This window comes from Anser cygnoides, chromosome 6 (assembly GCF_040182565.1).
Source record: "Anser cygnoides isolate HZ-2024a breed goose chromosome 6, Taihu_goose_T2T_genome, whole genome shotgun sequence".
Classification (NCBI taxonomy): Eukaryota; Metazoa; Chordata; class Aves; order Anseriformes; family Anatidae; genus Anser; species Anser cygnoides.
The window spans coordinates 13,871,933-13,884,293 of record NC_089878.1 but is presented as its reverse complement, the minus strand read 5'-3'; the positions used below and the strand labels follow the sequence as shown (position 1 = coordinate 13,884,293).

General features: G+C 39.0%; 1 protein-coding gene and 1 long non-coding RNA gene across 6 annotated transcripts in view; one reads left to right on the top strand and one right to left on the bottom strand.

Annotated features, from left to right (window-relative positions):
• Positions 1-12,361, bottom strand: part of DIP2A (disco interacting protein 2 homolog A) — a 114,654-nt gene that overhangs the window by 3,427 nt on the left and 98,866 nt on the right. For 3 of the 4 annotated variants that reach the window (XM_067000009.1, XM_067000007.1, XM_067000008.1), the window contains 8 exons: positions 11,708-11,876; positions 10,391-10,561; positions 8,457-8,486; positions 7,214-7,275; positions 5,382-5,439; positions 4,830-4,904; positions 3,992-4,166; positions 1,304-1,427 (listed from right to left, as the gene is read on the bottom strand). In XM_067000009.1, the coding sequence (XP_066856110.1) occupies positions 1,304-1,427; positions 3,992-4,166; positions 4,830-4,904; positions 5,382-5,439; positions 7,214-7,275; positions 8,457-8,486; positions 10,391-10,561; positions 11,708-11,876 (864 nt within the window). The remainder of the gene's footprint in view (positions 1-1,303; positions 1,428-3,991; positions 4,167-4,829; positions 4,905-5,381; positions 5,440-7,213; positions 7,276-8,456; positions 8,487-10,390; positions 10,562-11,707; positions 11,877-12,361) is intronic. The other variant, XM_067000006.1, reaches the window with a different exon arrangement.
• LOC136791160 (uncharacterized) lies at positions 2,942-11,927 on the top strand. 2 transcript variants are annotated; one of them, XR_010832622.1, is made up of 4 exons: positions 2,942-3,066; positions 4,812-4,966; positions 6,579-6,672; positions 11,803-11,927. It is a non-coding gene; the product is annotated as an uncharacterized lncRNA (long non-coding RNA). The 2 variants fall into 2 exon arrangements; XR_010832621.1 differs by lacking the exon at positions 11,803-11,927 and adding an exon at positions 11,473-11,714.

Below are 12,361 nucleotides of genomic sequence, written 5' to 3'. Positions count from 1 at the left end.
TGTCCAAGACATGGGCTGCCAGCTTCTCCAGGAGAATACTATGGGAGACCATGTCAAAGGCCTTGCTGAAGTCTAGGTAGACTACATCAACAGCTTTTCACTCACCCACCAGGCCGGTCACCCGTTCACAGAAGGAGATGAGTGAGGTTGGTCAGGCAGGACTTGCCTTTCATGAGCCCATGCTGACTGGGCCTAATCCCCTGTTGTCCCTGCCGGCTCCTGGGCTAGAATCCGTCTCCCCCTTTGAGACAGGTGGGACCCTTTGTCAGCCATCAGGCCAGGTGCTCAGTAAGCCTCCCCATGATCAAAAAAAAACAAATTCCTGTGACGGCACCATCCTCTCAGCCATATATTGATCAGCTGGGCCTTCCAGGTCCGCTCAGTATCCATCCCCACCACTGAAGGGATAGAGGAAAACACCACCTGCGCACCCACTCCATCCACTAACCGCCCCAGTCTCCTGAAGTCCCTTTTGATGGCCTTCAGGCTTCTCTCAGCAATTTCACAGCTGCCAGCCTGAGTTATCTAATAATCGGAGGGGTGATCAAGGTCAGGAAGTTTCCTGGTAATGTCCCTGACCCAGGCCCCAGGTAGGCAGCAGACTTCCCAACGGGGAGGGTCTGGCTGACATATGGGGCCGTCTGCTCCCCTCAGAAGGGAGTTGCCTACGACCATTACCCTTCTTTCCTTCTTGGTGAAGGAAGTATTGAGGCGTGGAATCGACTTCCTTGCCCTAGACAACCTCCTGTGTGACTTTCCTCCACATCCTCACCACCCTGAAGACAAAGACGCACAATAATTACAACAAGCAAGCACTAACACTTTGTGACTGAAGAGGACCTACAGCCAAATGGCATGTATCATCTTATTAGTACAAAATGAGAATAATATATGTTAGAAGATATCATTCTATGATTCTATGATTCAAGAAATCCTAGAGATGTACAACATCCAAGGGCATACATTCTGACAGCTACGAAAATCAGCAATACAACTTGGAAGTATTCTCCCACCCTGTTCATATCATGCCCTCTCCTTGTCTTTGACTGAAGATCAAACTCTGATGAAGGTGTGGAGTTCTTTATTGTTGTTATTTTTTGTTTGTTTGTTTGAGTGGTACAAACAGGTGTTATATTTCAGTTAGTTATTCTCACTGCAGTATTTTCTAAGCAAGGCTTTAGTAAGCTCAACTCTATAGCTTGCTATAGACAACTAACTCAATCTAGCTTGCTGTCCTGTAATATTTGATTCCTTCTACTTCAGAAGATATAAAAGGATACAGAAAAATAACTGAGACTCTTACCATTCTGCAATGCTCTTATGTGCTCTTATTACAGATGTCTCTATGTCAATGGGGTGGTACCTCATTCCTCTGAGCTCCAGTGTTTCATCCAAAGAGCCTACGACATATAGGGCATCGTGCCTCTCTGCAACAGAACACAGACATTCCAAACATCAACAGATCTGAAGAACAGACATCCTCATTTGTACGTGCTTATTCCCGATGTTCTAAGACATTCCTGGTACTTCTGAGGAGAAAGAGTCCATAATACACATCATGCACTACCATTTTTAAAGAAGAATTGTGAGGTCATCTAGCACTTCTGTCTATTGACTCAAAGCAAAATAAACCAGACTAAAAATAATTTCTGTTATCCAGTTCTGCCACTTCTCTTATATAACGTGATCTCAGTTCATAAAACAAATCAAAATCCGTCTTTTCCTCCCACTATTCTTACCAAAGAACTTCTCTCCTATCAAAAGGAGGTTTCCTTTTTATTTTTTTAATTTTTAAAGAATTTATACCCACTTGTTCTCATGACAGCAACATTCTTCTCAACTTAAGTTCCCCACAATTAATGAAGAGAACAAACCTATTGCCTTAGCTTTTCTAGGTTAAACACACAAAGCTCTTCTAGACCTTACAGAACATGCTCTCCAAACTGACAGTCATCCTGTAACTCTGTCCAGAGAAATTGTTCTTTTTTTTCTGTGCCTGTTTTAGAATTCTGCTCAGTCATGTAACTTGAGACTAAAAACATGCTGGGAAGCAGCACTATATTTCATCCACGTTTGCTAATAATGTTGTAATTTATGACAGCTGTTCTCTCAAATGCTAACAAACTTAAGGACAAATGACATTGTTCCACAGCAGGAAAATTTTTATGATGTGTGATTTTTCAGAAAGCTCCAAGACACAAAAAAGTGCTGTAGTAATCTAGTAGTGCCTTGCCATCTGCAACTTCTCTTTGTGAACGTCTGCTTGCAATTCCCCTTTCTTTCCACTACCAGCTTTCTCCAGAAGAGGGAGCCATTCCACTTTGAACAGCGAGAAGGACAACTGTCAGAGCGTCCGGTTCAGAACCAGCACTAAAGCAGCAGTACAATGTGCCCAGGAGAGGTCAGGTAACTACCCTAGAAAATCTGAAAGTGAAGAAAGTAAGAAAAGCTTGAGCACCTCATTTGAGTGGTTTCTAACATGATCTACCAGCTCTAAATGGGAAGATAACACAGTAAATTGTTTTCAGGGACCTGGATCTACTCTACAACAGCTCGCACTCATATCCTGAGACCACATCCCTTTAATGCTTCAGGAATAGACTCAGGAGGGGCTGGCTATCACAGAACTGCTCAGCGTACTAAGTGGATTGAACAGGTGGAGGCCTGGGGCAAAAAAGGGGCTTTTCTGTACAATGGTTTTAGCCGTGGGTAGAGAATACACGAATCTCTGATGAAGATTGTTTCTTTACCGGAATGCAGAAAGTCTGCAGAAGTTGCTCTGGAGGAGATAGAGTTAGGGAGCTGCAGGGACTTCTTCAGCTGGAGCAACAGCAACCACCTTTTCTGTTCTCAAGAGCCCCAAGGAGACGGAATAGCACACCAGAACAGTAGACTGGAAGATGACTTCTTAATGGCTGATGTAACAGAGCTACATCACAGACAAATTCTGAGCCCTAAGCTAGTATCCACATTAACAGATCGGGTAACTCCTCACCAAAAGGCTGAGTCTTCAACAAATTGCTCTCCTTGCTCACCCTTCTTTATTCACATAATGGAGAAATAGAGGTAGGAGTGGAGCATATAGGGTCCCCCAAATAGACATTTATGTTCCAGAAGTGGAAAAAAAATGTTTTTGTCTTGTACCATGGGTGATTACAGGAACTGTAAAAGGTATCTGTGAACCCCCTATTTATCCAGTGACAGCAATGAGGGGGAGACAGACACTATCAATGGAGATATCACCATTCATTTAAGTTCAATCACAAGCAATGGCAGGTACATTGCTAATAAGTGATAAGCATTCAAATTCCTTTTGTTAGGATGTTTAGAAATATATATATATATATATATTTTAAGCATGATAATCAAGAGTTATACCTATTCCATATTCTGTCTAAACAGCAAATGGAGCAATTTTTCTTCCACCTGTGTACATTTCTCAAGTTTAGACACTGTGGTTTAAATTAGAAAAAAAAAAGAAAAAAGGGAAAAAAAGGAGACAAACACTATTTCTATACTGGAAAAAAATTAAGGATAAGTTACTCCTCTAGACCTTTCACTTCTGAAAGGCTGGGAAATCGCTGATATTTGTGCAAGTCCTAAAACTGCTGAATGAATTATCATTATTAGTATTATCTAGATCAGCACTGAAATACTGTATTCTCTCTGTAAGGAAGAGGTTTACACAAAAAGTAAGTAGAAAGGCTCTAGTGCTCTTAACAAGTGTGCTCATAGTATTTTGTTTAAACGGAAATAGAGGAAGAGGATCCTACTTTCTAAATGAAAAGCGCATTACAAATTTCTCCTTTTGCATTATTACCCAGTATCATTATAATCAATGAATATGTACAGAGTAAAGATTCCTGATATATTCAGCACTACTCTCTTATGGAAGCCAGGATAAACTTGGAGGACAACTTACTCTTTGCTAGCTCAGCTATCCCAATGAGTTTCAACACATGCTTCTCTAAGTGTATTTGTTTCCTCTCACCTCCACTAGCATCAGTAAGTTCAGTTCTGCGCAGAAAGCCAAGGTATCCAGTCCGAGCCCATATGGTCTGAGTGTCTCCAAAACTCAATCGAGCAGTAAAGTGATCAGCGTGCAGTGCTTCTTCTCCATACACTGTGTAGTAACCAGTAGCATTATGCGGACTACTCACCCATATCTAGGGGATAAAAAAAAAAAGGAAAAAAAGAAAAAAAGAAGGGAACTATTCCACTATAAATATAGGTTATTTTGCCAGATCTGGGCAGCATAATTTATCGATTTAAATGACAGGAGTTGTTTTATTAAAATAATTAACTTCTGCCTCACAGTAAATGACTAGGAAAAAGGATTAAAAAACATTTTACATACATGTAATTGGGGATGGTCAAGAAAAAAAATGAACTAGTCATTTGACATACTGGAAAGGGACACCCACCAACCAGCTATCTTCTATTAGAAGGGCATCTTAATAAGCACAAATCCAAATGTATATAAAACACAGATTAAACCAAGCAGCAAATTACCTCATTACTACTATCCACTGATGGAGTATATAATGATACACGGTACCTACTCACTGCCTCATGTAACTACCAATCAGACACAGACTAGTTAACTGATACCACCTGGTCCTGGCATGCAATAGTTTGGCACAGGAAGGAGAAAACCATGCAGACGTTCACATAAGTATGTGAACCATTCCAGCTTTCTGCTGAATTCATTTCCTTTCCACATTAATTTGATCGTTGCTGTCTAAATATGACATGCATTTATCTACTAATATTTATCTATATATTATATCACTCCTGATAAACAAAATAAGAGATATCGGAAGCTTTACCTCTCCTAAATGCGAGTCTCCCAGAGGTCCCTTGGTTTCTGTGTGTGCTATGATGACCTTTACTCCTGGAAGAATCTTCAACAGGAAACAAATGTTTAAAACTGAAGTTAACAGAAGTTGAATTCATCAAAAGAAAGGTAAGTTAATAATGCAAAGCCACAGAAGTCAATCCATCCAATTCTTCCCTTTCTACTCTTTACTCCATGGGTATCAATCAGTTCTTCCTAAGTTGTTTAATCATTTAAATTCTAAGCAGCTATTTTGCAGCTTGTATTTAGCTACAGAGCTTATCTTTCACACCTGAAAAATGCCTTGTGTGAAGGCCTGTGATTTTTTCAGCTACAGCAACATATGCTACCTATTCCTTCATTTTACAATCTTTGCTTCGCTTTTGTCAGCTGTTCACGTCATGCTCTCTCTAGTGCCTCTCCTAGATAGACTGTGATTAGTGAAGCACATTCAGTCTGTCATTGCACAGATTCTGTACTGAGAGAAACAGTTCACCACCCAGATAGGGATAGTGAGGAAAAAGGATTGCTCTCAGTCTCTCACCTTCCCAGACTCCATAAGTGGCAGACTGTGTGGAGAACCTCTCTCTACCAAACGTACCCTGAGAAAATAAAAGAAAAATGCATTTGTACAAAGATCTATGAACTTAAATAAAAGTTAAATAAACTTAAATAGACGTGTTTCATGATATCCAGTGTTATCCTATCCTGCTGCACTGATATCATGAAACACGTCTATTTAAGTTTATTTAACTTCTTATACTCAGTTATTCACAAGATAGTTAAGAGTTTCTAGCTGTCTTCAAGATTTCAGTATTAGCATTCCCTTATATCACGTTTCTTTTAAGAATCAGAAACTCATCTCTCCAGAGAGATGAATAACTCATTCAAGAAGAGCTCTAAGGTTGCAGTTTCACCAGCATTTTTTACTTTCAACATCTTTACTGAACTCTCCTGGACCTCTGCTTGCCACACTGAACCATATAGCAGCACCATCAGGAATTACAAAAAGTAAGGAGCAAGAAGCCTAAAATGAAGGAAGTGACATTACACTGTCCATTAGTGGCATAACTTATGAAGATACCACAGTTGCAGAAGGAGCAAAAGTCGAGTGCAATAGGAGAGGCATACAAGAGAAACGGCTCCTATACATTATGCATTATTTTACTATCCCAACACACACAGGCTAGAACTGATTAGCACAGTGGGAGCTTTGAGGCTATGGCTGAACTTAACAATATATCTCAGGCAAATCATAGTGCTATATTAAATAAAGAAAAAATGAGCAATTTACATTGATCTGGTCAAACGCCAAATCAAGATCATGCACATGATGCTTGTTTTCTAACAACTAAGATTTAACCTTCCAAAAATTACAGAACAGTAGTCAAAAAAACTGCCAGTTAAGCCCCTGATTCAAATAATAAGCCCCTGATTCAAAATTATCAATTAAGAAAAAAATATTTTTATATCAATACCAAGTATTGGTATTAAGTTTCTTAAAATAAGTACAGAAACAAATACATAGATGTATGAACACTACTAAAATTAGTCTGAACTTGGTAATGCCAGCAATTTTATCAGCTAAGTTAACCAAGAGACAAGATAATGCAAAAATTAAGACTACAGAATTAAGACTGACAGAATGTATCCTCAACAAGATTCCAGATGATGTTTGCATGTTCGGTCTGAAGAAAAAAAGTCTAAGTACAGCTAACTGTACTTTTTTCACTATTTCAAGGATTGTTACAGAGAAGATGAAGCCCGATTACTCGTGAGTTGTACATCGTAAGGAGAAGATGTCAGGCACATAAGCTGCAAGAAAGGAAATGCCAGTAAGGAATTTATCTTCCTACAGCTGGATGTCAGCCTCAGGACACATACCCAGAGAGGAGGGAGATCCCCATTCTTGGAGATTTTCCAAACAAAACTGGTCCTGGCCCTCAGTAATGTGATGAAGCCTTGGAAGTTGGCCCTGCTTTGAGCATGAGGGATGTCCTGAGATCCTGCCCACCCAAATCTTTCTGTGATTCTGTGACTAACCAGCCAACTGGCAAATCACCTTTTGCTGGTGGTATGGTTAACTATGAAACAGCTAATGAGTCTGGATTATAGAATATGCATGAGCAGACAGCAACTTAGGTGAGGGTCTAAAAAGGAAGAGCAGAACAAGTGATGGAGGAGGAGATACCGGACTACTTCTAGCACACAGTCATCATTAAAGGATTCTCTAGGATGGGAGTTCCTTTTAATTCAGTGATGAGGAATTAGCTGCTGCCAAGAAAATCTCAATATACCAGGGTGATTACAACATGGCTGAACTTTCTCCTCTGCAGTCATTTAATGGTTAATGCTTTACCATAACATAACCTGTACCTGTCATGTCGAAGTGCTCTCATATCTACATAGACCGTTGTTGGATCTGGTCCTGCTGTTCCCTATGAATACAAAGGATGAAACAAAATCAACAGAAGCCAGAAAATCCTATTTTCATTTTCATGGCTACATAAATTCAAAAATTCCTCTCCCTCTTTTACTGACACTTATAAAGTACTGTCCTAATCTACCAAAAATATAGTCAAAGTAGTCACCCTCTAGAGTGACTGCCATAAAGCATTGATGTTTTATGCAATTATACGACAATTTCAGAAATGTTTGAATTTTACAATATAAATTAATAAATTTATTAGTAGAAATTAGTAAATCAATGCACAAGTGAAATATGTATATATAGAGCTAAACCTTTAAGTTTACAAAATTTTTACAAAATTACACCTCCTTTAAGAACACTACATAGCAAGTGCAAAGTATGTAAGCATAAACCTACACGGGCATAACCCCTTTCCTAAAGCTCAGCTGTTCTAGTTCATAAAAGTTTTGCTAACTTTGAAGAAAAAAACATTCAACTAAAACATACCTCTAACCATCCGCTATCTTTTCAATGCTCCTGCAAGTAATGGCCTAGACAGAGGCAGACATCTTGCAGTCAGAAGATAAACCTTCTGACCAACTCTGGAGGAAGGTCAGACTCCTAAAATAAATTAATTTCCCAACATGGCAACAGGGGACTTTTTTTCTTTTTTCCAGCAGAGTTTAATCTCAAGGCAACTAGAAACTACTGTGAAATGCGTATTTAAGCTAAAAAATGTAGGCAAAGAGTCGGTGATTATTCTCTCCCGTGCAGGGAAACATAGCACAGCTGCTCATTTTAGAAGTTTTGAAAAATGAGGCTGCTTTGTTATCCGCTCCAGAGCAGGGAGCTGGAGAACGGTAAAAATGTCTTTATAATGGCATTGCTTTCTAAATCTGTAGCACTGCTAAGGCTCAGGGAAACTGATGGCCATACCAGATTGGCATTATGCTGTTTACTTTTTAGGAAGATTCCACTCATTAACATCATTCCTTGCTATAGCCCCCTATTGCACGTTTGAGAAAGAGGTTTTGTACTTCAGCTACAAGTGTTTTTTGTGGGGAAAAAAAAATCACTTCTTTAGAAAAAAAAATCACTTGACCTCTTTCAAGTGAAAACTCCCTCAAATAGGATACATTCTTTATAGAGTTATACCACTGAACCAGACTGACTTTAGGACATTACAAGCACACACATGCATCACTATACCTGCTCAGCCAGCTTGCCCAGCCTGTTTGGCTGACAGTGGGACCACAAACAGAAGTAACAGAAGCCATCAAAGTGTGTGAAACAGAGAAAAAGGGGAAGAAGAAAATACAAACAAAGAGGCACTGGAGACATAAGATAGACACAGTAAGACAGAAAACAAAACTCATACTGTTTTAGAGTGAAAAGAAAATTCCCATTTCAGATTACTTAAAAGCCTGGCGTTTTAAAGTGGTTCACTGGGAAACATGCAAGTCCCAGTAAACGAACAAGAAGAGGCTTAAGGCAGATTATACATAATGTCTGCTGTCCTATCGTAAATCCCTCCTCCATCTGCAAGTATCTAAATGCTACTTGTAACTTCAGAAATAATTTCTCAGTAGACCAGTCCAGTAAGGTGGTAAAAGTTGTTATTGATTTATTTGCATGCTAAATTGTATCAAATATTCAGTTTAGCTACAAATCTATTCATTTAAATTCAACAACATAAAACGTCAAATACAGTTATTGCTTTGGAAGAATGTGGGAAAGGGTAAAAGTAAACTAAAAAAAGAATGAAAACAAAGATAAAGAGGTACAAAAAGCGGAGAAAGCTTAAATGCCCAGAAGTCCTACATTATTCACAATTATCCTGGAATACTCTCCTGGACAAAATGTTGGTTTGGTTTGGTGATTTTTTTGTTTGTTTGTTTGTCTTAAACTAGCATAAAGCAGAGTATTCTACCATAAAAAGAGACTGACAATTTCTCATATTGCTGCTTGTGAATTATCAGAAGTTCTTGATATCATCAAGATAGAATAGCACAGTGTTATTCTAAGTATGGTCTTCTAGATTATTAAGGCTGCTCTTAGATTAATGTCATAGGTGTATGCCTCCAAGTTAGACTGCACAGGAAGCTCTTACCTGGCCCCAAACTGATATTTTTCTACTTAGTTTGGACAGTTTGAACAACAGATAGCCAACATATATGTTTTTAAATCCTTTTTCAGACAGGCCATTCAGAAAGCTATTCTTTGACCCCTGGCATCTGAAATATTCTATTCAAGGAACTTACAGTCTTTCTTCACAGTCTTCTTCATTTCATCTATATCCATATTTTTTCTATTTTTCTACTGATTCATAAAATCACTCTGGCCATATTTCTTTATAACTGGTTATCTAGAGGGTGTTAATCTTTTCTCCTTTAATATGTGCAAAAAAATAAAGAAACTAAATGAGCAGTTATGAATGACAACATATTTAAGAAGCTGTTGGTTAAATTACACATACGCGATTAGTGTCAACTGAATACTAAGCTATCAAAGACAAGTCTGGACAACTGCATGTCATTGTCTCCAGTCTGTGAAGCGGGGCTGTGTAATACACATGCCTATTCTCCCTCTCAAAGCTTCCCATTTTATACCTTTAATTGAAAAAAAGTCCAACTCTCATATGACGTGAGACGAACATATTTGCATGTTGATAGTGCTCATTTGAAATCTTTCAAAGTGAAAAGAAAACCGTGAACCTTGACAGTTTTCCTGGGTCTTTGAGGTAAGAGTTTTTACTTGAGGCACTCTTATCTTCATTTAATTCTACATATACATCAGCTATTTTTAAACAGGCAAAATCTGAATCACATGAAAGCTGAAATTGCATTGCTCAAAGTATTTACCATATTTATGAACAGGAAGATGTGTATTTAATTTAGTACTGCTCCTGCATAGCAGAAAGGAAACAAGTTTTGTAATGCTGATCCTCCAAATTAGACAGGCAAATCAATACTATCATAATCCACAACTTCTAAGCTTATTCAACTTGGTGAAGAAGCAGCAAGCAATGGAGCTCTAGATTATGTAGTTTGTTAGAAAAAAATAACACAGAGCTGAACATGACTTCCTATAAAGTTCCCAGAGATACTGTGTGCAAGTGTAAGAAATCAGCAGTTTAATCTCACCTGTAAGCAAATTGCTACGTTGACCCTGCACCCAAATGTAGTGCTCACTGCACGAGCAGAGAGGCCCAGGTCTTTGAATAACTTAGAGAAAGACTGTGTTAATGTAATCCTTGGTCTCTCCTCTGCAACCACCATGCATGTTCGCACACAGGACAAGTTAACTCCTTTCATCTGGAGATTAAGTAAAGAAAACAATACATTTTAAGTCTGAAATCAGCATTTCTACAAATCAACATTTTAATTTGTGGAACTGGCTGTCTTTAAAAACTGACAAGAATTGGTTAAACAATATGGACACAGACTGCATTAAGTTTGGCTCCGTCCAAGCAGGGCAGCCCTCTAAAACTGTGCCAAGCAGTTTTGAGGCACAGTGTGATGCACAAGACAGAAACCACTCACATCACGTAACTGTGACACAGACACTGATCATTTTGAGCTGAAATAACACAAAACATTATTGTGTCTCAGGAAGGGGCAGGCATCCACATGAAGCTCACAAGACGCCTGTTTGCTCCAAGTGCTACACAGTTCAGATAAAGGCAGAGCACTCAAGATGTTATGAACGCTCATCAGTATCAATATGAAACCACAGCAACTGGATGTGGGCCAAGATTCCCTTCAGTGAGGTCCAGGAGAACAGAGGAACAGAAGTTTTTGTTTGTTTGTTTTGTTTTGTTTCTATACTGAGAATAAGCACAATGTAGCTGCCTTCTTGCACGCGACAAGCTGCCAAACATTCCCAGCAGAGGTCCTGAGCAGCTTAGTTACTAAAGCCATGGAAACTCTCCTACGACTGAGAGAGAAGTGCTTTCTCAAATCAATTAAACTTCAGTTAAGAGATTTCCCTCAAAATAAATGGGTGTAAAGTGTGTAATTACAGCCGTTAGGAAGATTACATCTGTTTTAGAATTCAATACTGTTTGTGTGAGAAGACCCAAAAGCAGGTGAGACTTGGCAAGTGTGGGGTTGGGCAGGCAGGGGGTGAAGTTTGTTTTTTTTTTTTTTTTGCATGTTTGTTTTGTTTTGTCTGTTTGGCTGGGTTTTTATTTTTGCCTTCCTAAGTATTTTGTCCAAAATTTCAGAAATACCCAGCAGCACAGAGGAGGCACAAATAAACAGTTGAGAACATAAGATGTATCCCCCCTCAGAAATGCAAGAGATGAAACTTTCAGCAATCACATTTCCTGAAAAACAAGTGATAATTAAAAGCTCTCAAAGAAACACTTAGAGGACCATGTTCTACAGGACAAAATGAAGTATTTTTAGGAAAATACACGTATTTGTATGTCAGCGTGCTGAAAAGACAAGTCCACTTACCCGCAGCATGTCCGTCTGTGTTCCAAGCCCTTTGGTGCACATCTCCATCACTGAGTACGAGCAGAAAGTGACACGCACTTTGTATTGACTTACAGCAGACAACCAGAGAGACACATTGCTCTCCAATTCCAGAGGAGGGACAAGAATAGACTGATGACCTGAATATACACTAAGGAAAAGAAGAAAACAAGCATGAAAACTTCAAGCCATCATAAAAAGTGAGAAGTTACATAAAGACAAAGGGAAGCAAACAACTACAGGAAAAGTGAGAGCTTGATATCTATATGAACTTCAACTCATCTCTTTAGAAAGCAAGTGTCTCACTGGGTTTTCAACTGATTAGTTGGCAAGGCACTATGGGTTAAAGTTAAGCCACAAACTTTAAGGTGAATTTATCTGTCCTGCAGTAAGTTGCACTGAACTACAGGTAAATAAATTCTCAATGCCTTGAAATTTAGGCAACTTTTCATTTTCACATACGTAAACTACAGTAAGAGAGAGGGTAAGAATACGTGTGCCATCCCACAAACCTCTGCCTTCTTTGCAACGCCTGCTTCCCATGGCAGGCTGTGGTTGCAGCTCTGTCTCTCAGACCTGTTATCTCTGTCTGCCTGCTAGGCATAGCATGCAGTCAACGCAGCTTGCACGACAGGC